Here is a 27636-nt window from a genome sequence, read left to right as displayed (position 1 = left end):
AAGGACATGTGATAACCCTCCTGACAGAAAACATCATTTTTATAAGGCTTCTCTTGGATAGGAACAATATGATAAGAATTCACATAACACATGATCCAAATTAGTTCCAACTTTTCATTTTATTAAGTGCTGACATTTGAAAAACTCTCAAAGCACACAAGCCAAACCCTAGGCATCAGATGTGGCTCTCACAACTGAGCAGCACCTGATGTTCCTTTACTCCACCTGCCTGCAGTTATCAGGTGTTACACCACAGACAGAACATCAGGTCTACTGAAAAAAGAGCCTGGCAGGAAGAAAAATTTGCTCTCGACACAGCACTTCTTGTGTTGTGTGACTACCACATGTACTGGTTACATGACCCAAAGACTCACATGTCAGGAAATAAGAGAAGTGGCAGTCTTTCAGCAAGTGGCAGCATTTGCAGAATATCTTCAGTACAAAACTAAAATAGGTGTTTGGAAAAAAAAATCTTTATTTGATATAATACAGTGCAGAGCTTGCAATATATAATGTTATTATGCTTCTGTAAGTTAACTTTAATGGCAGGTTGACTCTTAATAACAACTTTTCTGAACTATATTCACCCTCCATAGTTTGCAGGTAAAAGAGTGAAAGGTAAGTCAGAGCAGCATATTAAAATTAGATGGAATCTCATTTTGTCAGCCTTCATTACTTCCGGTTTTTTTGAGGGATCTGCTGCAGACTAATGGGACAGGCTAGAAAATCTCCAAACACACCAGTAAGCAAAATAAAAGTCTTACATTTTCACCCAGCCCATTTCACAAATGGAAATGGTATTATTATTCCAAACCAAAAAATTGGAGGAAAACAATGGTCACATTTATACTTAGCAACACTGTTCTCCAGTGCTTCCATTTGACAACAGCTGAATTACATTCCTAAATGGAAATCTTTACATATTCTTAAACAGAATTCTCTACATAATCCCTGCTATCTCAGACAACCAACACAGAAATATCACTTAGCGTCTGGGCTACATTTGAAAACCTTGTACACTCTGACAATACCTTCATCAAATGAACATTCAAGCTCTAGTTTTATCTTTCTTTACATTCTTTTCATCCAAGACTCTGGAGTGGTTTGTAACATGTAACCGAAGAAAATAAAGGAAAGGAAATCAAATCTTAATATGGCTCCTCCTTCCAACAAAATAATTCTATCTAATGACATAGCAATCATTCTCAAATCTAGAAATATAAATTCTGAAAACTCATACAAGAAGCACTATTTCTGTACCTGTTTACAACTTCCCCTGGACAGAAAGCTGTCTTATCCCACTACTCTGACCAAGGCCAGAAACAAGTTAACTACACTTGAATAAACCTGATTATTTCAGGGAAATATTTAGGGTAGAGAGACACACTCCCTTTCCAAGTCGCATAAGACTTGGTCTCATGAACTGACATGGGAACTAGGATTTTCCCCATTTCCTGCTCACAGGTTGCAAGCCCACCTTGTTTCTACCCTGTGGCACAAGTTCAGCACCATTCTAGACAAAAGACACTCCGTGGAACTACTTGGTCATGAATTCCAAATAGCCTTGGAACAGAAAAGCCAAAGCAACTCAGCACTTTTTGAAATGTATTCTTCAATAAGAATGGAAAGCAGGTTTCTTCTTCCCCAGAGCTTGGGTTCTTCTGTTCTTAGCACTGATGCTCTCTAGGCATGAAAGTTGCTTGGGCCCACCTGAAGAACACCCAGGAATACTCATTGTGTACAGCCCAGACCTGGGCTACATCTTCATAAAGGACAGAAAGACAAGCAGAGCTTTTCCAGCTGACTGGGCATTAGTACACTGGTCTCTGGTCCTGAACCTGCAGTTTTGGACTCTAGCAGTGGAAACTTCAGCCTGAAACAGTAAATTCACTGAAAACAATACATGACCCTAAATATGTCTATATATATACTGGAAGGTGCAGTCTGGAGCATTGAAGAAGAACTGCCAGACTTCCCAGGCACACTGCAGGTTCTGAAACAAGCACTCATGGATGGACAAGGTAAGCAGGGTGCAGAGTGCATGATGCCTCTGATCACTACTGAGAGCTGCTCCTTCAGAGGGTGACAGACACAGGAATCACCTCCGTAAGATCATGCAATTGTTTTGGAAAAGCTCAGAAGCAGAATGAATGTACATATTAGAACCATGAGAAAAACTTCAGAGAAAGGGAAATGGCTCTGTATAACTAGAATTGCCCAATGTAAGTAATTCTGAATTTATCTGTACAGGTACACATACTGCACAGCAAAAAACACTGACAGACTTCCCATACTGAGACACTTTTCAGTGTAATAAATGACAGAACTGGTTATCCTTTCCTCCCTCTCCCCTTGCACAAAACTCAAATCTATCTTCTGTGTTATTTATACGTAATGAAAAGAAAAAGGTCATAAACTATTAGTGACAGGGACTGTACACAAAACAATTCACCAAGTAACAATGTTACTGAGGGAAAGGAGTGTGTTGAAACAGGACAGTTACACTTTCTGAATATAATTTTTTAAAGAGAAGATGAAGTGAAGGCTAAGTGAAACTGAAAAAAAGATCTGATTTTGAACACTACTGGGGATATATATTTTCTCACTCTTAAAAGCCTGAGCCTTTTTCCATTGAAAATATTGATAAAAGAGTAACATACCCTTCAGAATCTCTTTAAAATTGCATGTTTAATAACTGCAGAATAACTTGTTCATCTCTTGTGCAGTGAGGGCTGAAGAGAAGTTCAAGAAATTCATTGTGGACAAGTCCTTAGTCAGCAGAAAGTGCTCTGAAGCAAGCAGTAGGAACTGGAAGAAAATTTTCAGCACCTGCAGTTTTGGCTACTGGTGGGTAAAAAGAAGTAAAGTTTGGGGTGAGCTGAAACCTTTAAGATGAGAGCTGATCCCATAGTAATTTTTTAAGACATAAACAACCACTTGCTCATTAACAACTACGAGCAAAGCAGAAGAGCAGGATTCATTTCTGTGCAGAAAATCATATGCTTGAGTGTCACAGTTGTTTCTCAACCCACCATTTTGAGTCCAACATTCTGCAGACATGGGGAATAAGGGTCTCTGCTACATTGAGGAAGGTCTCAAGGTGCTTTGCCCATGCCCAAGTCTGTTATTTCCTCTTCTTTTCTTTAACACATTGAGTATGAACTTTAACCTCATTTAGCTTCCAGAAAGCCTCCAGGTTAGTTATTTCTCCTAATAATTCAACTCCCCACACTGCTTGCAAGACAGTTACATTTAAGAAAAATTCAGGTTGAAATCTGGGTGTTATAATCTATTTCTAAATCTAAGTATTCAATTTTCCATCTGTTCTCAGAAAACTGGATAGGAAACAAATAGATTTTAAGAGCCATTTCCACAGAAGTAGGTATCCCACACAAGAAGTCTTCATTCTCCATGTTTACCACAAACCCAGCGAAGCTGCTGCTCTGTTTGGAGGTCAGTTAATTCATCAATGGATCTCCAGCTGCACTGACAAGCATATGCACGTGCTCCTTTCTTCTTTATCATCTTTGCTCTTAGTTTACTGAGTTCAGGCATGTTATTCCTGCCAAAGAAGTGAATTCATCTTAGGATCATGCTGGTTTTGTTGGGTTTTTTTTTAAGAAAAAATATTCATGAGGCTATTTCAAATCAGAAGACAGCTAAAGGACAATTCTGAGTACCATGGTCATGGATGAATTTAGGGATATATTTGAATTCTGTTTTGAACACAATCCTTTCCTGAGAACAGACTCAGTGTGCAGTTTCTGTGTTCTCAGATCAACTACAGACTGATGTTTTTGTAAACAATGTTATCTGATGGGTTTAGAGACTTCCAGTCAGCCTCCAGAGAAAGAATTGTGAAGAAAACCAAGCAGAGCTAATTCCTGAGTTAAAAAATTACCAAAAAATGTATTATCTTATCAAACTTACCGTAAAAATTGCAATGCATAGTGGGTACAATTACAGAGTTAAACTTTTCATCAGGAACTGCTACTCAAGGTGATTGTTATGTTAAAGTGACTGAAATGAAATGGCCATAAGAGGGTAGGCTGTACATCAAACCAGAAATAATTCCTGTGCAGCCACTAACCATAACAAATGAAAAATCAGCATGCTATGACAAAAACAAGTTGTTTCAAAAAACCAAGCAAAAATGTAGCATTTTAGCTATCTCGGCTCTCATGACCTCCTCCTGGCCACTGGACACTGAATTGCTCAAAAACAACATTAACAAACTAAATTAAATAAAGAAAACCTAAAACAAGTATCAAGGGAAGAATTTTTAGACGAAGAGATCAGACACTTATTGATGGAAGGAAAATTCTAAAATTCAGGTTTGTCAAAATAAACAGCTAAATATCTTGCTAAAGATTACAGATTTGAATCGATGTTGCAAATATCTGATACTAATGCCACTTATGAAGTTTGTTCTTTTGTTTCATTTATTAATTTTGAGATCTGAGAAGCAAAATAATTTTAACTTTGGGTAAATAAAAGAATCCCACTTTTGTTTAAGCCTTTTCCACTACCAAACTAATCTTAGGAGACTAGTGCAGCATGGTATTTTTAAAGCTGCTTTAAATAAGGGGAAAAATAATAGTATTCAATAAGAAATATGAATTTTGAGATTGGAAGAAAAATACAGGAATAAAGATGTAACACAGGAAAAACAATGGTGGAAAGGAGCCAGTATCTCCATTAATGTTCTTCTCTGACTGTCACATCACTGCCCAAGCACATACTCTGAACACATCACCTCTTCCATCAGTTAATAGGCACACACAGAAACTGTACTAAAATAAGAGGAATCCAAATTTGACGTCTATTAGGAAGGTGCCTACTACACTACCTTGCACTAGGTCTTGGCATTAGCTTTAGAGGAACTGGAAATAAGAACTCCTTACTTTTAAGTCTTCAAAAACTATTTAAAGAGTTAAAGACATCACAATATAAGCAAAAACCAAAAATCCCATCTCTCCATTTAACCAAACCTTGCTCCAAGAAAGAAATCTGTTCAGAAATAAAGCTATTTGATTTTCACTGAACATGACAGCACACACACGGTGGAAAAAAGAACATCTGGCTTGAAACCACCACAGTCTGTATGAGTGAAGGTGAGGTGCAAAGCGCATGCTGAACAGCCTGCATTCATGCTGTTGACATTGTGGATACCTGCACTGGTTGGCAGAGTCCAACCCACTGCATGATTACCAGCTTATTTCAGCAATAAGCTGGCCTTTTGATCCATGAAAACTGAATTATTTTTAAATGCAGATGGAGAGTCATGGGAGAAGAGATAGAAACAGATGAAAACAGATTTTGTTTTCAACAGGGAGATGTTGCTTCCCCCTCCCCACAGACTGTCCCAGCTGATCCCAGACAGGTGGCACGCATGCCTCTTTTCAGGTGACACAGCAGTGCTAAGGGCTTTTCATCTTTCCTGTTCTTACTGAGCCCCAAAGCAGAGTAGCACAACATGAATACCCACCCCAGACACACCTGAAAAAAAGATAATCACAGGACTGATCCCAGACGTAGTCATTGAAAAGTGACACTCGGAAGTCACAGGCAGTACAACGCAGCTGATCACACGTTCTGGACAAAGAAGAACACACAATCAGAGAAGCTGACTGATATAATACACATCCACCATAAATGGGTCAAAGTACAGCACTCACTCAGAAATACCAGAAGCAACGTCACCTAATCTTAATGCTTTTACACCTCTGGCATGTTCAGAATTATGGTATGTGGTTTAATTATATGTTCATGTATTGTTTTTACAGGTTCCTATCCTCACTGAACACATAAAATAAACTAATATTCACTGGTTATATTCTCTTTAGTCTTTCGCAGTGGTACAGCACCAAATATGGTGGGCAGCATCCAAATATGTGCTGAGTACACACAAAAAATGCCACATGGAAATGCAGTAATATTCTATAGGATGTGGCTAAATCATCAAAGTCATCACCCCTTCTGCTAAATTCAGCTGCAATTGCAAAACACTCTGACCATCTTCAGTTCAGGTTCTGGGATGATTACAATCAGCCCACTGATTTAAGTCACATACTTGGCATCACATAGAAACATGAAGAGATTCAGGGAAATATAACAATGCAGCAGCAATTTCCTTAACTACCTGTTACTGAATTTTGGTTTCATGTCTCATTTGCAAGCATCTTTCAATATCTCAAACAAACAAAAGATCAAGTGGTTAACAACAGAGGACTGGAAAGGACCAGCTGATTTCACCTGCAGTTACATGCAGCCACTTCTTTAGATGACTGTAAGGCGTCCTGCCCAGTTCAAATGCAGAATTTTGTACAACCACAGAAACATAGCTGTGAATAAAAATAATAATACAGCAAGTAGCACATATTTTTTCAGGTTTCCTACCTTTTTGAAATATTTGTTCCTATCCCAGATGGTGAAAGGCTTCCACCCAGGTACACTGGACAGCATCTATACGGATTCATTAAAAAATATCAAATTATAGCAAGACAGGTTGGAGAAAGCAGTACAACATTTCTCCTAGTTTAACAGCATGGTAATTATGAAAAATATTTTTTTAAAAATATAGGCAAAGCATCCAAATGCTTGTAAACTACGGAATTTAAACTTTTTTATTATCAAAGTGTTCAAAGAAAAACTATATCAAAATCACTCTCTATGACAAATATAAAAAGATTTACATTATTTAACATTTGATAAATGTATGTGTCCATAAGACAAAGGAAGTTGTTGTTCAATAGCTTAAATAATTAATAAATTTATAATAAATTATTTTGACCACATGAAAACACATTAACAATTCTTTCAAATGATCTGTTTATCTTTGTTTTTCTTTAAAAAGACTGTCTCTCTTCTCAATGTCTTTCTTAAGAAATGTTAACACAGATTAAACAGACTGATAAGAAGTTATAATCAAGCAATGTCCAACAAGCCTGAACATTTTTCACCTACCTTTTCCCATGTGCCTGTACAACAACACTATTTCTTTCAGGTGTGAGACTTGCAGAATTAGACTTCAATTTCTGTTTAAAAACAACCAAAAACCAAAATGCAGTATTACAGCAAGGTCACAATATTCTGTTTTACTTAATAAGCAGGAGCCAGAAAATCTCAGTCACAGAAGAAGAGGACTAAGACTTTGGGAATTTTCTTATTCAAGTTTATGAGGCTCTGAAGTAAGCGAGGAACAAGGCTTCTCTTCCCACACCGAATTTCCAGCTCTGGCTGAAAAAGTTCCACACCACACAATCATTTAGACTTTAAAATCAAGACTTAGTATTTGATGGCCTCCTTTTATTAATTTTGTTTTTAAAAACAGTTATAATTTGGAACCCTCTCCCTCAATGTTTTTTAGCTTTTGTTTAATTAAAACCCATCAAGAACTTAGATTATTCAAAAAGATAGAGTCTTTGAAAGGGTTCTTGTTTGCTGCATGCAGAAGAGTTGATTTGAATTATAGAATATGAGAACTCTAAAGAGATGAGATGAGATCCTAAAATGGGAAGTTCTAGGGATATAAAATGATAAAATTATACAAATTTAGTGGCATAATTCTCTCGCCCTCAGATGTATGGAAGTATTTTTTGTTGGTTCTGATTCAGCCACTCTGTAAAAAGTCAAAGACAAATAAAACAAAACCAATGTCACTTGTGAAAATAAGGGAATCTGCAGGAGGTTATGACGTATAAGTAACACCATTTTCTACTGCTGATACCCATATGAATATCTATTTTCAATGCCTTCTATCACTGTAACTGTCTTGAGAATGTAAATTTGCAGCTTCATCTCCATCTCCTGCTGTGAAATGAGAAGACATTTGCAGAGGATACAAAATGGGGAGCAGTGGTTGGTGTATCAGATGACTGAGCTGCCATTAAGAGGGACCTCAAATGACTTCCAGAAACGGGGTGAGAAGAATCTCTTCAAGTTCAGCCAAGGTGAAATGCAAACTCCCACCCCAGGGGGATAATAATCCTTATGCACAGAACGCCATGAGGGCTGACCAGCCTGAAAGCAGCTTTGCAGAGAAGGCTGTGGGAAATTCAGTGGAGAACAAGTTGACCATGAGCCAGCAATGTGCCCTTGCAGCACAGAGGGCCAACAGCATCTTGGGACACTTTAGGAGGGATATAGCCACCATGTCCAGGGAGGTGATCCCTCCTCCCTACTCAGCACTGATGAAACAGAATCAAAGAATCATTTCAGCTGAAGGGGCAGTTTCAGCAGCTTGCCAAGGACTGTGCCCAGCAGCATTTTGAAAATCTCCACAGACCAAGACTCCACAACCTTTCTGTGAAGATTGCCTCTGTGTTTGACCACCCTCACAGTAAGAAAAGTGTTTTCTTGTATACGGATGGTATTTTGTGTGTTTCAGTGTATAGCCATTGCCTCTTGTCCTGTCACTGAACTCTAGGGAGGAGAGTCTGGCCCCTTCTTTACTACACCCATAGCTATTTACACTCATTGACAAGATTCCCCTGGAGTCCTCTCCAGACTTCACAGTCCCAGCTCTCTCAGCTGCTCCTTATATGACAGGGATTTCAGTCTCTTAACCACCTCCATGGGCCTTTGCTGGGGGTTCTCCAGTAGCTCCATCTCTCTCTTGTATTTGAGAGACCAGAACAGGTCACATTACTCCAGATACAACCTCACAGACATGTCTGGAGCGCTGTGTCCAGCACAGAAGAGGCATGGACATAATGGAGTGGGCCCAGGAAAGGACCGTGAAGGTCATTAAGGATTTAGACCATCTGACATGCAGGTATAAGCTAAGAGAGTTGGAATTGTTCAGCCTGGATTAAAAAAGGGTCAGGAGAACCTCATGAAGGTATGTCAGGCAAAAATAAAGAAGACATAGCCAGACTCTTCTCAGTGGGGATCACCGACAGGCAATAGGTGCAAACTGAAATACAAGAATTTCCACTCAAAAGTATGAAAAATCTTTACGACTTGTGAGAGCAGTCAAACACTGGAACAGACTGCTTAGAGAGGCTGCAGGCTACATCTTCAGGGATAACTGAAAGCCATTTGGACACAGTCCTGGGCAACTGGCTCTAGGTAGTCCTGCTTAAGCAGGTGGTTGGACCAGGTGATCTCCAGAGGTCCCTCTTCCAACTGTGACCATTCTGAGCACTTGTGATGAGCACTTCCAACTTGTGATTCTGAGCACTCACACTATGCTCTATTTTGAACTAGCATTTCCCTTAATTGCCTGTTATTGCCTAGGTAAGAACATCTCTTTATATCTCTCCTCTTCCTCACTACAGGATTGCTGCATTTTCCTTTCTGCTGTATTTTCCAAATTTATTCTACAGCTTGTTTTCATTCATGTTTTGCTTTAAAAGTTTTAGCTTATGGTGCTTTTACTTCCATTGTTGAACCTGAGTTGTTCTGAATTTCTCCAAACCCTACTCACCAGAGGTGTTTTGGTGAAGCTGCTGTCATTACAGATTTCATCAATAATGTTGTCTAAATCTTCTTCACTGCTGCCAGCACTCATTAACACTTTAGCTGATCTGAAAAATAAATAAATCAGCCTTCATTTTTGTAGCAGGATTACAGCAACTGTAAGAACTGAGTTAAAAAATATAAACAGTTACAGCTTTTTCCCCCTAATATTTTTGTAGTATCTCAGGTATGCCATCCAAATGATGACTGAACAGATGTAAACTGCATGATAACACCTTTCAGTCACTGTTGAGTTGTCCCATCACAGGTCTTACTTTTGCTTGCTTCTTTTATTTCCGACCACTCCCAACTGTGAATAGAACTATGACAGTATAAGCCCTGCTACACTTATTGGTCATTTAATTGCACGACCCTGATTTTTCACATTTAGCTTCAGCAGCAGTAATGTGATAAGGTCAGAGGAAGGTCTCGACTCAAGCTACATCACTGCAGGGGTCCTGAAGAGAATTCCTGCTGAACTGGATGCATTTAGAAAGATCACCTGCACTTTGCTTTTGCTCAAGTAACACCCAAGTCTGCTGTTTGCTAGCTCTTGGTCAAAAAAAGAGAGGGCTGCATAAGCCAATCAAGAACAAATCTACTCCAGAGAAAGAAGAAAACTGTGTATTTTTTTTTCAAGATTGTAATTAGATCGACTAAAATTAAGCTCTCATCTAACCATTATGCAAACAATACGGAAGCCCAGTAATGTGGTCAAAGGTAGTGGTCTTGCTTTAGTCATTGGATTCTTCAAGATCCTTTCCCGAGACTCTGAAATGTGTGCTGGGTAAGCTCTCAGCAGCCCACCTGTAGAGACATCTGGCTGAACCTCTCTGGTCCAGAGACCTTCCAGAGGGAGTCTGAAATGCCTGTGAGGTCTGGGATGTAAACCTGATGGTCAGGATGGAAACCCAAGGGCAGGTGAAGATGCCTGTCAGGACCAGGATGGAAACCTGATGTCTGGGATGGAAGCCTGAGGGCAGGCTGCGATGTTGGACACCGAATGCTTGGCAGTACTGTCAGCAATGATCCTGTCAAGACCAAACTTGCAAAATCACCATTTTGAAAATTGTGGAATCTGAGGCAGATACCTCAAAGTGTAGCATGTAAGTTAAGTGCTTACTGTAGCGGATATGGTTAATGAAATATGAACAGAAAATTATGAACAGAAAAAACAGACCCGAGGGAAGAGCATGAAGCTGTGTCAGGGTGGTTTAGGTTGGATATCAGGAAAAGGTTCTTCCCCCAGAGGGTGGCTGGGCACTGGAACAGCTCCTCAGGGCAGTGGTCACAGCACCAGCCTGACAGAGCTCAAGAAGAGCTTCTCCAGTGCTCTCAGGCTCATGGTGTGACTCTTGGGGTGTCCTGGGCAGGGCAAGGAGCTGCACTTCGATGATCCTTGTGGGTCCCTTCCAACTCAGAATATTCTGTGATTTCAGTGAAATGACTGAAGTATCAAGAAAATAAAAACTTTGATAGTGCTATTGCTGAAGTTCTTCCTGCTCTAAATCGCGAGGTTTATAGATATTTGAGGCCAGATATATACAGAGAGCTATCATGAAGTCAGTTACACAGCCAAGTAATCCCCAACCCTAATTCAGAGGCAAATTAGTGCAGCTTTTAACGCCATATTTAATCCAAGGTTGCGGCACACGCAGGAGACAAAGGCTGTCTGAAACAACTAAACTCGCTGGCACACGATTTGGGTCTTTAAAAAACACGAGCCGCAGGTGACACTCGCCGACCGTCGGCCCGGTTCCGCTCCTGAACCCGCATATTTTGGGTTCGCGAGAGGTGTGGCCGCAGGCGGGGAAGGGCTGTGCGCCGCTCAGGCGGCCCCGCTCTCGGCGGGGAGGGTTGCGAGGGCGGCGGGACCGCGGCAGGACCGCTAACCTGCCCTCCTTGGCCGCGGCGGGAGCGCTAACCTGGCCTCCTTGGCCGCCGCGGGCTGCTCCTCCTCGCCGCCGTGCCGGTGCCACAGCCGCCGCTCCACCTCGTCCAGCAGCCGGTCCAGCTCGTCCGCCATCTTGCCGCGCCGCGGTTGCCAAGGCGGCGCCGGCGGGGGCGGGGTCTGTCCCCGCGGGCGGGGCGGGGGCTGTGGGCCGTGGGGCTCCTGCGGGGCTCGGGCCGCGGGGCCGCGCCGCTCCCGGGACTCGGCAGCGAAGGACGGGGACGGGAAGAAAAAGGAAAAAAGCAGAGCCACCGGACCATGGCCGTAGTCGGCAGGATTCGAACCTGCGCGGGGAGACCCCAATGGATTTCTAGTCCATCGCCTTAACCACTCGGCCACGACTACGTATGCTATAAAGTGCTTTCCCACCTTCTCATGACTGGTTACCCGAGAAGAAGCATGGATGGAGCTTGGGTCTGTCTCCTCATGAGGGTCAGTGAAAGGTTTAAAATAGAGGTTAGACTTAATGCGTCTGTCAGTTGGCTAGGCTGGATATTAGTCTGTTTAGAGCATAACCAAACGGTTAGGCCTTGCTAAGTCCCGCGGGAAAAGCCTTTTAAAAATTTTTTAAAAAATTTATTTCTTGTTTTGTTTTTGGTGTAGATTAGAAGCAGCTGTGGACAGAGCGGCCTCAGTCCCCTTAAAACCAGGAACACTCCCCAGCTGGCATCCCCAGTGCTCAGGAGTGCCCGGAGCAGGCATTTTTGACGAAAGGCCTATAGAGGTGGCTGTTGCCTATTGCCCTGTTAATAAATCCAGCCAAACGTAGGAGGTGTCAGTCACCAGTGTTCCAATGCCAGCTCCACCTCTCCCCCCCTCAGAGAAATACGAGAGGTGAGGTGTCCCGAGGTGGACACACCACCCACAGTGCCAGTGAATGCTGTATATTATTATATATTTTTTAGAAATATAATGAAGACATTTAGAGAGAGGTCCTGTTAAGCTAAACAGAGCATTGCCACTTTTCCTTAGGTCAGCTGAGATGGAAAACACAGTGCTTGTACATTCCCATTGCCAAGATAGCTCAAAATTTGTCAGCCTGTGATGAAATGGAGTCTGCTGTCCTTAGGAGCTCCAAGCAAAGCCTCTCAATAACAAGGTATTTTTATAATTCTCTGGGTATTTCAATTAATGAGTTGCAAGCCCTGTCCAAATTCCCTCGTACTTAAGCTTGTATTTCATTGTTCCATTTTCCTCCCCACATATCTCGGGTCACTGTTAATACCCCCACCCGATCCATGGCAGTGCTGCTGGGGGAGATATTTTGGGTAGAAGGGTTGTGAGCCTTTGCTGGGTTGATGTGATGGAAGAAACTAAATAGTGTTGATGCTGCTCCAGCTCTTTTAAGTGGTCCCTTGGCCAGGACTCTGTGTCATGTAGGTAAATTCAATCCAGAAGAAGTGGATTTTTGGGTGGAATTTTTACATTCATCTCTTGCAGCTGTGGAGAGTTTAAACTAATCACAATTCTCCCCAGTATGCTATCATCTCTATAATTTGAAAAAGGATCAGGAGCCCACAGGCTTGGAAAATCTTGAAGAAACTCTTGTCCTGAAATACATCATCACATGTGGAAAAGACCACTTGCTGCATCATCTTAAAGGAGCTTAAGAATGCCGAAATCCAGTATCATTCTGGCATTCTTTCAAATGGCCTTAGAAATCTGAGTACATTCTCTTTTGACTGCAAAACAGCTTCTTTCCCTTTCCATCAATCCTGTGGCTGTCAGTGTGTCTGTTGTAAGGTGCCAAAAATGTATGGAGTGTCTATGCGATAACGGTGCCAAAGTCAGGGGAGCCTCGAGGCCTTCTCCCATGAACTCATTGGAGCATTTGCTCAGTTGGAAAGCATTTGAAACCAAAAAGAAAAAAGGCACAGACCTTTAAAAATTGTTGAACTCAAAAGATTGGCTTAGTGCAGATTGCTGCCTGCTGTTTAGATCCTTGTTGTTCAAAACTTCTGAAAGGCCTGATGCAATCGAAGAGACTTACTGGGTCAAATTGATTCCAGACTAGCCCCTGGAATCACAGAGGTGAATCTGACATACTGGGCCTTCAGCTAAGCTGTGGCCAGAAGAAAGGAATTGAGGTCATGCCCTGAGTTTTGTCCTCTCCTAGGAAATCAGTGAAGTGTGTTGTTCAAATCATGTCTCCTACTGACTGTTTGGGTGCAAATGGAAAGGTTACTGATTGCTGAGGGCTGGAAAAGTACAGAATGACCACTTTGACAATGATGGCTCTTTTTTTTTTTTTTTTTTTCCCCTTAATATACTATCTCAATATATCCTTAGGAAGAGAGGACAGAAAGCTGGAAGGCTGTCCTGGGTGGAAGCCATAATGTTCTCTAATCTTCAAGCTACTGAAAGCTTTCTCAGTGGTGCTGATAAAACTGGATTTTGCCACAACAGTGACGAAGACAAAAAAACCTTTCAAGGCAGGATGTTAATTTCCCTCTTCTGTTTTCTCTAGGAACCAAGGTAAGCCTAAATTGAGGTTGACCAGAACTCTTCTCAGTCCTCTTCTCTGAACAATGGACTCTCCATGGCTCAGCAATGATAAGAGGTCATCAGAGCCAGGTAATGCCAAAGTCGTTTCTGAGTGCTACCCATTGCCAGACAAGAGGGAAATGATTGCAGGGAGGCACTCTTCTTTTTGATATGGTGGTGTCTTGGTTTGGAAAGACAGGTGTCTGCCAGGGGAAAGCCAGACCCTCCCTTGGAATGGAGAATGTAAACTCCCTCCCTCCGAATTATTACAATTTTGAACTAAGGGGCTTTCAGGCAAAGATATGGGAATGGGAATAAGAATAAGAGTTTTTTACTAGGAATATTGAAAGGGTAGTAGTGCAAAGAAAGCAAGCAAACAAAAAAAAAGGAAAAAGACACTGACAGAGTCAGAATACAACCTGACACCCTGTTGGTCAGGATGTTGGTAGCAGTCCAGTTAAGTCCTGGAGTGACTTGTGGTTCTGTTGGAGCAGAGATGATCTGGTAGAAGAGTGTAGTTTTCCTCTGAAGGTATAGTGGTGGTGAGGTAGGTCCAGTCTTCCTTTGGGAATCCAGTGGAAACAGGCTGCCATGGTGTTCTGAATCTCAGATTTTACCCAGACAGGAATGCTTGGCTGCTCCCACTGGGTGGAACATCTCACAATGGGATGATGTAATGTTATCAGTCATGCAGTGAGCATTAATGGCCCATTAACAGAAGATATCCCCCTGGAGGGAAGATGGGACATGCAAGAGATAAAGAACACTGCCCCACCTGGTTTTAACAGCTGGCCCATTAACAGAAGACACCTGCCCCCTCCCCCCCAGAGTTATGAGGAATGGTTCATAGAAGAGATAAGGAAAACACCTCCCCAACTGGTTTCAACAGATGGCAATAGCATACATACTTTTGGTTACATCTTGCATTGCAACCCAAGACAGGTGATAAAAAATTGCAAGCCTTTCTGCCTTGCAGTCTCTTGCCCCAGATGTTGGGATGGAGGTAATGCAGTGACTGCCTCTCCCCAAGGTGTTCTGCCACCTCCAGCATATGTGGAACTGTACAACTCCTTGCTCCTAGTTACAGGATATTACTTTAATCCTGTTCCTCGTCACAGTCCAGTACAATATCATTTTGAGTCACACCACTTATTTCTTATTAGTAGTACAGTGCATCAACAGGAGAAAATTCAGGGCTAAATCTAGATTTTTGGCCATAAATTTAACCACTAGCAACCATTCCTGTGAATGCAGTTTTTCTACTAAAGATAACAGATTGAGATACAACTTCTTGAAAGACCTCTTGGCAGCAAAACTAACAGTATGTGCAAGATTCCTCATATAACACTGGTTTGTGGTGTTGAGAGACAGCCTTGGATCAAAGGACAGTTTAAGCTGGAGGCTGTCCCAGTCTTGGACTTCACTGTCAATCCTTCCATCAAAGGTGCCGGCTCAGAGGGTGGATTTTCTGTTTAGTTTGCTGGCACAGCTGCCTTACCCATGAGGGGCATGAGGACTGGAACAACTTCCAGTTACTTCCAGCCTTCCTCTCAATTAATAATTTTAAGGTTAGAGTATGGGAGCAGCCACCATCTGTTGCCTGGGCTATGCAATTCTCCTGTAAAAGAAACTGTTCCTGGGAAGAACAAGTAAGTGTCCAGAATGACAACCTTAGCCCTTGCTGTGAGGGGCAAACTTACTTTTGGATGTTTGTAAACATACATGCTCATTTCAAATGAGTGTGACAGGGTGCTTACCAAGAGAAGCAGAAGATTTTTCAGGGCAGTATACAAAACAAAAAAATACTTGTCTGGGGACCTTTTAATGAACATGGCATAATCCTCAAAGTTTCTTATAACCATGACATTTCAATCTCTGTGAGGGCATAGCAAACATTGGAAAGCCATTTATGGAAAAAACTGTCAGTTTGTAAGGCTGTGTAACAAGGAGGTTACACTTCCAAATCAATGATAATTACGTGTAACTTTGAATAAAAATGGTGTTGTCAGGCACTGTGCAGCTTTACTGCACCTGCATTCTCTGGCACCAAGGGTGTCAGTCCCTGTAAAGTGGAGCACAGGGAGGCACATGGTGATAAAGCAGGTCAGTGCAGAGAACATATCACAAGGTAAAAATGTTTCCATTTAACAGAAATAATAAGTAGTAAGTATAAGATGATTGGTCTGCCAGGAAGGACCTAGGCTGTGAGAACGTGAGTAGGAAGGAGAAAGCATCAAGCTTTGCACAAGCATTGCACAGCTGTGGTGAGAAATAAACACCATGTAAAACCAGCCTAGCTGAGGGAGTTGAAACCAAAGCAGAGATAGTGTTCTGTCACCTTTGCCAAGGCTGAAAAATATTTTTCAGGGATGATTCTCCGGAAGAGTTGTTAGCTTGGAAAAACTAGTGCTGTAAGCCACAGGAGCATGGTGTGAGTGTGCGTGTGGGAGTGAAGGTGCTGTTTGTGTGAACTCCACACTAATATCCTGTTCCTCAGTGGGGCATATTCAGATTTTTCTTCCTGAGGCCGCAGGATACTGCATCTCAGAGGGAGACAGATGTGGCAGCTGACAGGGCTGGTGTTGTCACACATCGGGTTCCAGATACACTCCTTAGTTTCACTGCATAGCAGTGCACTTTGTTTCACTGCATAGCTTCCTTTTCTCAGTACAAGAGTCCTGGTCAGTGAAAATATGTTAAGCAGAATCACACCTGTGTAAGATGAATGCCACTTTCATATGTGATTTTTGCATAGCTTCCTTTTCTCAGTACAAGAATCCTGATCAGTGAAAATATGTTAAGCAGAATCACACCTGTAAGATGTGTAAGATGAATGACACTTTCATGTGTGATTTTGTACAGGGTTTTACAGTTAAAAGACTTAAAAAATGGCAAGAAGAACAAAGTCTTTTTCAGATGAAAGCTTTGTCATAAAACTTCCCTCTAGAAGCTCAAATGCTAAAAAGAGATCTTCATGTCTGTAAGCAAGTAATAAGGTTTTCATTTGGGCTTGAAATAAACAGGTGTTTTTTCCAGTGCAGTTTTCAAAAGGAAGAATGTTTAAGGGCAAAATGAAAATTAAAAGCTAGGATCTCACTGATTTCAGCAGGGTCAGGATTTCATAAAGAAGGTGAAAATCCAGTCCATCTCATTGCAAGTACCTGTTCCTTGCTGGAGGACGGGAAGTGATAGCTCTCCTCGCTCCAGGCTGCGTCTCCCAGCAGAGGGCGTTGCAGAACGACATTACTGCTTTTCAGAAATCTGTCAGAAGGTAAACTGAACTTCGGGGGGTTATTTGGCCGGTCTAAAATTTATTTTCATGACCTCCACTGGAAACGTAGATTATCAGTCGTTTGAAATCAAAAGATGCTGCTAGCAAACTGTAGCTGGAAGACAAAAAAAATTTTTCCTTGCACTCTAAAAAACCCTAATGCCTGAAAGAGAAAACAAATGCCAGAAAACATTTGTTCCTCAGTCTCTCTATCACACAATTTATATTCATGTTCTAGATGACTGAATTGCAAAGACTTGTTTCAGGTTCAGATCCTCTTGACATTCTGTAAAAAATAATAAACTGTTTCCTATAAAAATAAGTGTGGAATTAAAATGAAAATGATAATGTGAGCAACAAGGATAAGAGAGAAACTTCAACATTTGCAGTAGATGTGGATAATAGGCATCATTTCAAATAATGGAGATAAGAAAGGAGATTTTTCAAATGACTGGGGAATGCTGAGTATCAAACCAAGAAGCTACAGGGTACCCTGAGCAGTGCATAGCCCTCAATGCAGGCTTCTCTCTTCCCTGAGCCCTGCGTGCCCCCACACATGACACATCAGGAACACATTCAGGGCAGACAGGGCAGCACCTGTCGCACAGACAGGTCTTCTGACCCTGTCTCCACATTCTGGCTGGTTCAGTCCCATAACAGTTGTGCCAATCCGCCTTGTGGAGGCAGTCTACGTGGATGTAATGTACCAGAGCAGGCTGACTCCGTAACACAGGCGTTCTGTTAAGTCTTTGTCTACAGGCAGCGTTCAGTCCAGCTTATTGTGTGGTCACCCAGCAAACTGAGAGGGCACATACCTTGGCAGAGGAGAGTGAGGGACTGAGGGCAGGAGAGGCTGAGAAATGTGTGGAGCAACAGTACATTCTTTTGTTTCACATTTGTTCTTTGGCAGGTCACAAGAAGATTCAGTGTGTTTGAAAGTAGTCATTGTAGTTTTGCAGGTGGAGAAACTGAGTCACCCAGGTGACTGTGGCCTGCCCAGACTCATTAGATAAAATCAGGATAGAAGTACTAACAGCACTCCCATCTCTCATGTTGATAAAGTCTCAGCTTTGCTGTACACTCACTGAGCTGCACCATGTCTATGTGCTACGGTGAGAAACACTTCCAAGTCAAAGAAGTCCAGGTAGGCAAGAGCTAAAGAGCAAATTCTACCACCTTGATTCATGATAATGTTCTCACTCAGGTTAGTTTACAGTGTTAAAACCAAAGGAACTTGAGCAGAGCAAAGGTCCCAAATCTGAATTTCAGTGGGTGATATTGAGGGGGTGGTTGGGGTATTTTATACGTACCCTAAAAATGCCTAATAAGCATTCAGCTCTGGAGGACTTGAAAGGACTGTAACCTTTCCTACAGTTTAACAACACATTTCTCCATAAAACTAACTTAAGAGAAATTCCCTGCATTCCCACACTGAACACTTTGCAGTCTTTTCAAACTTATGATATAGCAGTAAATATAGCTTATAACCATAAAATTAAGGTTATGTAGACTTGTAACTTTTTATTTTATGCCAGCTCTGTGGGCCACTAGCAATTCCTACAGAGGTTACTGTCCTGATGTCTGCAATGAATTACATGAGTAAACTAAGAAGAAACAAAACTCAGAAGAGTAAGAAGAAACAGAAATCAACCCTCACTCTTTAAAAAGACACATTTAAGGGGAGAAGGGCAAAGAAAAGGAGCATCTCATGCTTCACCATTTCATTTTAATATAATTCTTTGTGCTGTACAGGGAACTTGCTAGTATACATAGCTGTGATTGCACTCATAGGCTGTTTAGTGGCTACAGAATAACTCAAGAAAAGGTGATAGATCTTAAAAATAACAAGTAGTGTTTCCTTGGAGTGCTACCAATGACATTCTGACAACCTGTGCCAAGTGAAGCTCTGATGAACAAAATTTAGATGATTTTTGCTGTGATGTGTTAAATAAGATTTGTTTCCATCTAGCTGCATCCTTGCAATTTATGTTACAGTTTGATTGTGAAGTTACAGAACCTCTGGTTTTCTACAGAAAATGGCTCTGCTTTTATTTTGTGGTTTTACAGTGCCTAGAAAACCTTTGGATTTCCAGTAATGTAACTGTAAACTAAAATCTTATAGTTAAGATAGTTAGCTTTTCTTTTTGCAGTAGTGACTGTAAACTGACTGTAGAATCAAGGTGCCTCAGCTTTTGAGTTGCTGAACAGAAATTCTTTAAAGTCCTTTTAAGAAAATAGGTGATCAGATTTTTTTGGAAATTAGCCCTCTCTAGGGTAGATTTGTTACCTCCCACTACTTCTGTTGTCTTGGAAGTTTTGAAGGCCGAGAGCCACCTAATGAACAGCCTTGTTTTTCGTGATAGCTCAATTTACTGTAAATCTGTGATTACAAGCATTTGGACAGCATAGAAATTGGATGCATCTTTAGTGGCTCAGGCCTTTAGCTAAAAGAAATACAGCCAAAGCAGGAGGGGGCTAAGAAAGAGCAATTAATTTAGTTTTCCAATTGTATTGCAACAACATGGGCATCTTAATTTAAAAGCCTTTGGAACAGTCTTCTTAATTTCCTCTTATCCCACTCCCTTAACTTCTTGTCTTGGTCTGGCTTTTGTTCACTTCATGCAGCCTGCCAGACCAACCCGAGCCTGCCTGAACCCAACCAGTTGGTCCCTGACGTAATCCCGCGTGGTGACCTGTGAGGCTGACCTCCAGATTTGCCAGGCGGAAAAGGACCCACTTGGTTTTAAAGTGCTGGCTCTGTTTTGCGAAGAGCTGGCAAAGTGTGTTTTTCTTTTTACTTTTATAGCTTGTTCCAAAGTCCATGGAGGATACACAGCTGGCTGGCAATACCGCAGCTAATTCCATGGCTGCAGAGGCTTAAAAAGCCTCTGGTGGTGATGCTCAAAAGCAAGGCTCAGGAGTAGTGCGCTCTGTATAATGTGTGCTGCCTACAGACCTTCGTGCTCTCCACAAATGCACAGCATTAGTGAGGTGTTTCATTAATCTGTGGTGGAAGTAAAGCAGACGTTTCTCTAGATAGCAAGTTCTAAGTGCTCCTGATCTGTGTCAATTCTGCTTTTACCCCCCTGTTTCTTGCTCTCAGTGTCTACCAAAAGTGAATGACTATTCCAAAACTGTTTTACAGCTTGGAAATTACTTATGTCTAAGAGAGAGAAAGCTGTTCTTTTGAAACTCTTTACATAAATATTCAGGTTCCAAATGAATTAATATTTTTCTCTTGTTCTGTTGTTTATTGATAGTCGTCCTATTTTCTCTTGAGTATCTATTTTTATGGCCTTCCTTTTTTTCCTTCTTGACATCTGTGGCTTTGCAAGTAGTCTGAAAAGTCTGCAGCACAAAGAAGATCACAAATTTCCTGGAATTTCATCTAAATTATAACCCAGAAAAGCAGCAAGGAGAAATAAATAGTAATAACCCTTTTGGAACTAATCTCATCTCTCTCTTCTGATTAAGGGGAATTGCAAATATAATACATGTCTCTGTATTAACAATCACAAGGACAGTTGTATGAAACATAGCAACTAGACAGGCCTCCCAAACACTTGCTGGTAGCTAGGATGAAGTAGTATGCATTTTGCTGTTGCTGAGTAAAGTCACCCACCCAGTCTTTACACAATGGCTGCCTGTGAGCTCTGACGTGAATTATCCTACTTAGCATTACATAGCTCATCACCTTCAGTCAGCTAAATGTCAGCATATCTTAACAACATAAACAAATCAGGATGTCTGCAGCTGAGGCTCACACTTCAGTTAGATTTATGTCTCCAAACATGAAAGATCTACATGTTCTTAGAGGAACAGGACAGTCCCAGCTCTCAGGACAAGATCCCTAAAACCTCAAAGGAGTGCATCAGAGCATTGTTTCTTTCACAGATTGTGATTGTCTCTTCTTTTATGACCCCCATTCTCAAAACCTAGAGATTAGTGCTCTTACTGAAGGTGTGAAAAATCCATCCTCAGTTCACTCCTCTGCTAAAAAAATAAAATTTTAAAAAAAAATCCAGAAATATTATTTTTACCACCCATTTTGGGAAAAGGATTTTTCTCTTTTTTGAATAACACCACAAGATTTCACAGTTCCTCTTGTGGTGCAGAAAAAACCTCAAGACTTAATGCCTTTTATTTGTTACATTAATGAAATTGCCTTTGATGTGCTGTTTGGGACTTCTCCAATGTGTTTCCAGAATATTAAGAGTGATTTTTTTTTTCACATTGAAGAATTACTGGATAGGAAAACATCTCTGTGGCCTTAGAGCAGTGACTGGAAAAATGAGTCCCACTTTTTCCAGGTGAGTCTCCCAGCAGGATACTCAGCCGTGTTCACGTGATTTTCACCTGAGAGCCTGGAGTGGTGTCTTGTGGTTAGGGCAGGGAGCTTGAACCTTCCAGGCAGAGAAGTGAACCGCTCAGGGGCTCTATCCAGTAGGCGTCTGCATAAGACGCTGATGGTAGAATCGCTGTGCTAAAGCTTTTCAAACATCATGATTCTCTGTAGCTCGTTTTGGAATGGGCTTCAAGAGTTACTCTGGAGCTCTTGACCTCAAGCAGAAGTGTGTTCCACAGCACAAGGAGAAGAGCTTCAGCAGTAGGGTGGGAGGAGGCTGCTAATACTCTATTACTGCCCATATTTCATGTTAGCTAGCTCTAGATATATGTCCTCTTGGTGCTGATGATATTGGGCCCCATTCCTGGGATTTCTGACTCGAACTGCACATGTTGGAAGCCTAGCACATGTGGGGAGGGGCTTATTTCTATTTCACCACAAATAATTTGGGTAGTGTGGCTTTTGGCATTCAGTCCTTTCTTCTTCCATTGTCAGAACCACACAGTTGGCTGGTGTTGTGAATCTTGATTGCTCAAGATTGGAGTCCAGCTATGCAGCTTCTCATGTCTGTCTCAATGGGCTGAGATTAATTAATCTCTTTTCTTTCTACCATTTATCTGGGCAATACACTTGGGAGGAGATCCAGCACCATAGTATTTTTATTTATAGATAACCCAAGTTTTAAATATTAGTTCCGTGCAAGGCATAACCAGGTACTCCTTTGATGGGTACTGCCTAAGTCCACCCTGAGACAGACATCCATCTTCTTCACTCAAGGCTTCTCTGAGGCCTTTGCAGTTGTCTCTGGCACAGTGTATGGTAGAAATCTTGGCTGGAATTGTTAGCGGGATAAATAAATGCAGTGTATTCCATGACTGAGGTAAAGAGTGGCATTAGATCATTACCTTAATTGAGTATTTTTGGCTGCAGCTCTTCTGTGTGGATCATATGATGGGCGACGGTCTTTTGTTTGGTGCTTTGGCAAAAGGATGAGGGGCAGAGAAGAGGGAAGAACAGGGAAGGAACAAAGGTGGTGGAGGCCAACAGGTACCTTGATGAGGGGGAACACATTCACAAAGTAGTGGAGGAGGAACCTGGGCTTGACTGGTGCTTGCTGACTTCACCACAGATCACATTTATCCAAAAATCAAGGAGGGGGGTGGGAGAGGAGTTTCCTCTAGTAGGAAACCTGAGATGATTTGCTTTTTGTTGGATAGCAATGTATGAGCAGTTGTCTATGCCTACCACCCAAGCACGAAGCTCCTGTATGATTATGAAGAGATATTGTTAATATACTTTTAAGTTTGCTTCTGTTATTTATTTTTACAAGTGTCCATGGTATGTCCATCTTGGGAAAACCAAGATTAGCCAATGAAGGCTGAGCTGTAAAAGCAAAGATTTCCTGTGAATGTAAAAATGGAGTTTTATAAAGTCACCTATTTTATAATCATTATGAATTATGACTGGTTTCCAGACTGAAAAAAAAAAATTCAGTATCTGCAAAACTGCACCTGCAGCAAGGCTGTATAGTGCTGATAAAAAATGTGTATCATGGATATTACAGTTTGGGGTTTTGTTTGGGGTTTTTTTGGTGTTTGTTTTATTTTGGTTTTTCTTAGATCATGAGTTTTCCATTATTTATGGCATTTCCTTTAAGACAGCACTGGAGTCTTGAGTGTTAAATATGTTCATATGCTCTGGGGTATCTGCATGCAATTTAAATGGAAAAGAAGATAAGTGTTTGAGAAGATTGAGCTCTACAGCTACTGGAAATTGGAAGGAGAGAATTTTTTACAGCTAGATGTCACAGTTAAATCTTAATCACAATAATACTGGTATAAATTCAGTGTAACTCCACAGGGAGTTTAACAAGGTCCTGACCACACTGCTGCAGAATTAAACACAGCTTGTGCCTGGTGTGTTGCAAGTTACCCTTTGGTGGAAATATGCTTTGGTGGATGTATGCAGGTCCAGGCAAGTTCTCAGGCAGTATCCCAATTGTCTTTTATAGTCCTATTTTCTGGTGCCCTGCTGGAGCTCCTGGTCACAAGAAAGCGTAATAAAAAGCTGTTGCACAACTCTAGAAAATGTAGATCTAAGAGAAAAATGTCACCAAAAAAACATGATACTAAGATTAATAAATGTCATTAGTCAGGTTGCCAGCTCTGTCTAAGTAGTGCTGTAATGACCCTTGGAAAAAATTAATAGAGTATTTCTGAAGACATTGCAGGAACTGTAAATAGAATATTTAATAGGTTATGTTTTCTGCTTTGTGTGCATATAGTCAGGGAAGAATATACCACATAGGAAAATTAGTGTGCCTAACATATTTCACATCATGGCTATTCCTGCCATGCTTTCCATAGTTAGTTTAAAATTGTGTTCCATGGACTTACAGTATTTTCTTTGATTTGCTGCCAATATTTGCTTAAGTAAATTGAAGAGCTCGTACTACACTAGGGTAGAAAGAGTGATAAATTGCAAAAATGCAGTAAATGTTAAAGCTACAATTTTAAGGAGAAATCTGAAGAAATTGCTCTCATGGTGATAACTTTAACAGATTGAAAGGAAAACACATGATCACATAATACAGTAAAGGGAAAGCTTTTGATAGAGGATACAGGTTCAAATATTAGCTGCACCTGAAGAGGTTTCAAAGTACTTTCTACCTGGTTCCCTGAATCACAGTTCATTAGCGTTCAATGCAAAAGTATGGATTTGTAGAAAAAGTTTACCAGGTATTGTGTTCAAATGTGAGAACTTAGATGCTTAAAACTCCCTCTAAAAAAGTGCTTGCAGCTCCATTGTTGACTTCAGGGTAGAATCTGGTCCATTGTAGTTCTTTTAGTCTATTTTCTTGTTAACAATTTTGTGTTGCTTTTGTTTAGTTCTGCATAGGGGGAGAAAACCATTGCAGAAACTCTATTTTCAGAGCCGTGGGGCACACAATACGGAACAGAACTAAATCCTGATTTGGTACACTCTAGTTTTGCTGCACTGCAAATAGAGGTTTCTGGGAGTCTCTTGAAATGCAAAAAAGGAGATGCATGATCCATTATTATGGACAGGATATACTATTTTATGAAGTATAACGATCAAAATAATTTGAAATAGATTATGTGGCATGTATTCTGTCTCTCATATTTGCAGAAGCATACAATATATTTATACTATCTAATCTGAAGATACGTATGCTACTGAGATCACATTAAAGTCAGGTTAATACTGTGCAGAAGTATTAAGAAATGCTAATTTCAACAAAAGAAGGAGCTCAGTGAGGTACAAAACTGATGAAGTCTCCTATTCCATTGCCTTGTTACTTTTAGGTAGAACCTTGGATATTTGACTGAAGCTGTCAATTAGATGGAACTCTCAGATCTTTTAATGATTTCCCTTAATATGGGGATAGTTAATTACTTTTGTTGAAAGGCTATTAATGAAAAATAGGCTTCATTACAGATACTTATTATATATGTTTTTACAAAATTTTGTAAGAAATAGATGTTGGTAACAGACTATGGTAGAAAAGAGGGCATAATGAAATCTCTTTGATTTTGCTTCTCTCCACAAACCTTCTAGTAATGTGAGAATTAGGTAATTTTGGCATCGGGTGGGGTAAAACCAAGTACAGTCCTTGAAGAGTAAATAGCATATAACAAATAGCAAAAGAAAGAACTGAAATGAGTAATTTGAAAACATCTAAACAGCTGAAATATGTTCATTGAAACTGTTATTTGAACAGTTGTGAATAACAACCAGATGAATTGAAGTCAAAGTTTCTCCATAATAATTCAGAAAGAGAACAAAAGGCTTAGTCTACTAAATAAAACATTTGCTATGAAAAGCTTGCCCAGCTCTAGTTCATATATTCTAAAAGGATGTTGGCTTAAGATATGCTTTATTACCAAACTCAGATAACGATACAGGGAAATGCTGCCTGAGGACTTCATTAAAGGACCTATGGACTAGGAGATCTAAGAGTGGTCAATAGTTGAAATGAAGGTATTTTTACAGCTTTATGACTCTAGATTAATAAGCAAAGGATGTAACCAGTGGAACTTGGGGGAGCAGACAGACAGAGAAAAATAAACATAAGACAGAGTGAAAAAAGATAAAAGATCTTTTGGCAAGCTTATTTTGATTTTTTAAACTGGAACAATGAACTTCTATGGACAGTCCCTCCTTTCCACCACTGTGCAATGACTTCCACCCCATTTTCCATTGGTAGCCCTCTGTGTCAGTAGACACTGATCAGCTCTGGGTTTTAAATGGCCCTGGCACGTTTTGAGAGCTCACCTGATTTAGGTCTGTGAGTTTCCTCAAAGCAAACCCCTGTTTCTGCAGAATGCTGTGCTATTCCTCCTGCTGCAGAAAAATGCATGTGGCTTTAGTGTGATAACTTGCTCAAGGTTATGTTGACCTTAACTAGTGAGTCAAGTGGATAATATCCTTGTGGGAGGGGAGGACTAAGTGAGGCTGGGTAACCTAAGTCCTCTCTCAGGTTTCCTGGGAGACTACAAAGAAGAATGCTATCACATGCACACAAATGAGAATGTGCATTTGGAGGGAGTGTTTATCACTGCTGTGTTAATTTCTGATGGAAGATTTTTCAGGGCATTAGAGTCACTGTAGCTTGCATCCAAGCCCATGTCAATGAATTACAGTCTATTCTCTGCTAAGCAGGACTTCATGCTTTCCAGTTCTTTCACATTCAGCTATTTTAAGAATTACAAAATGTAACTGGGAAGGGATTGTAAGATTGTACTGAAAATTGCAGTCCTTTGAAAAGGAAGCTTTATTAATTTTTAGTCATATAAATGTCATACACCTTTGCAAATCTTAGCCATCTTCTGTGGAGCAGTCTGTGGGCAGTGCTGAGAGTCCCATATGCTTTGACAGGTTTCTAATCTTACCTAAAGGCAGGCAGTCATTCACATGTGACTGCTGGCAGAAATCACCATCAACAATGAGACAAGTATGTCTTTATTGGATGGGAACTGTTATAAGAAGAAGGAGAAAGGTTTCCACTAAAGAAGAATCTTTGAGGATTTCTTTTATAAATTTCTCCTCAGTTCTCTTCCCCTTTCTTCTTTAATTCAGGGATTCCTGTGTTCCCTTTAATGCTGGATGGTGAGTTCAATGCACATGGTTTCATGCAGACCAGGATACCTGCAGGACTGTAGTTAGTGGAGAAGGTTTTTTTGCTCAAAGACAGATTTCTATCTTTATTTTCACTTGATTCTTGTGGCTAACTTGAACATTAGGTTCTCCAGTTCTTCTTCATACTGTTCAAATTATCAGTGCTTGCTTTCTGTACTTTTGCAGCTGCTGGTTTGCTTTCAGCCATTGAAGGCTGAAAAAGACCAAGATGAGCACAGATTCATGGAATGATGCATTTTGTCTAGTTTCAGATTCCAGATTACATCTTTACCCTGACCCTGCATCCAAGGCTTTCACAGAAAGTGACTTTCTGGTACTGAGGACCAGGCAAATTTGAGGAGAAAACAGGTTGATCAAATGAAAGAAGAAGAAAAAAAAAAAAAAAAACCAAAAAAACCAACCCAAATGAAACATGCTAAACCCCAAAACAGTCCTCCCAAAAATCCAAAGCAAAGCACAAATTCAGTAACACTGGAACTGCTCTGTGACCTTTCACAGGTGGGAGTTGAGGAATTAAGGAAACCTCAGAAAACTGAGGTCATGTCTGCTCAGTCTAGACATTAAAGATCCCGTGTTGCTTTACATACTAGGGGAGGATTTACCCTCATGTTCTGACCAAAACATAACCTTTTCCCCAAAGCCAAGGAGCATCTATACTCTAATTAGAGTAATTTTCTCTATCCTGGAAGTGTCTGCATTTTCATGATGCAGCTTGTGCATTTGTGTAAACATACACACAAGTGTATGCAGCAAGACTTGGGTATTGAAGGGGGCTTTGCACACAAAAGCAAATTTCCCATGTTTGTTCAGAGTGTGAAAGGCCATGCCTTGAGAAGACAGGTTCCTTTGGAAAGGGAAGTGTTTGGAGATCCTTTTTAAAATAATTTTTATTATTTATTATTAGTTTAGAGGGATGGCCAGCAGTGCTACCAACAACATTTAACAGCTGTTGGGCTTGATTGG

At 40.8% G+C, this 27636-nt stretch overlaps 1 protein-coding gene, 1 long non-coding RNA gene and 1 other non-coding gene across 8 annotated transcripts in view; 1 reads left to right on the top strand and 2 right to left on the bottom strand.

Moving 5' to 3' along the window:
• Positions 1-100: 100 nt before the first annotated feature.
• CFAP418 (cilia and flagella associated protein 418) lies at positions 101-25950 on the bottom strand. 2 transcript variants are annotated; one of them, XM_063390694.1, is made up of 6 exons: positions 25810-25950; positions 9431-9530; positions 6967-7037; positions 6400-6465; positions 5500-5595; positions 101-3562 (listed from the first exon to the last, which is right to left on the bottom strand). In XM_063390694.1, exons 2-6 carry the CDS (start codon positions 9512-9514, stop codon positions 3403-3405), a joined length of 477 nt encoding a protein of 158 aa, XP_063246764.1. In that variant the 5' UTR covers positions 9515-9530; positions 25810-25950; the 3' UTR covers positions 101-3402. The 2 variants fall into 2 exon arrangements, with proteins under 2 accessions (XP_063246764.1, XP_063246755.1); XM_063390685.1 differs by lacking the exon at positions 25810-25950 and adding an exon at positions 11388-11544.
• The window catches only part of LOC134547118 (uncharacterized), a 202162-nt gene continuing 186099 nt past the window's right edge, over positions 11574-27636 (top strand). For 4 of the 5 annotated variants that reach the window (XR_010079386.1, XR_010079388.1, XR_010079383.1 and 1 more), the window contains exon 1: positions 11574-13987. This is a non-coding gene — a long non-coding RNA (uncharacterized LOC134547118). The remainder of the gene's footprint in view (positions 13988-27636) is intronic. The other variant, XR_010079382.1, reaches the window with a different exon arrangement.
• TRNAS-AGA (transfer RNA serine (anticodon AGA)) lies at positions 11677-11758 on the bottom strand. The gene has a single exon. It is a non-coding gene; the product is annotated as a tRNA-Ser (tRNA).

The sequence above is a fragment of the Prinia subflava genome, chromosome 1 (genome assembly GCF_021018805.1).
Source record: "Prinia subflava isolate CZ2003 ecotype Zambia chromosome 1, Cam_Psub_1.2, whole genome shotgun sequence".
In the NCBI taxonomy this organism is placed as follows: Eukaryota; Metazoa; Chordata; class Aves; order Passeriformes; family Cisticolidae; genus Prinia; species Prinia subflava.
The sequence above is the reverse complement of the archived record's forward strand: the minus strand, read 5'-3'. Positions and strand labels throughout refer to the sequence as shown.

Excerpts from the sequence above, each read along its gene's own strand:
- CFAP418 (XM_063390685.1), bottom strand. The coding sequence starts at position 11,488 with ATGGCGGACGAGCTGGACCGGCTGCTGGACGAGGTGGAGCGGCGGCTG. Across the intron at positions 6,466-6,966 it reads GTACAGGCACATGGGAAAAG|ATGCTGTCCAGTGTACCTGG; the intron begins GTAGGTGAAAAA and ends GAATCCGTATAG. Across the intron at positions 3,563-5,499 it reads TGTGATTATCTTTTTTTCAG|GAATAACATGCCTGAACTCA; the intron begins GTGTGTCTGGGG and ends CTTCTTTGGCAG.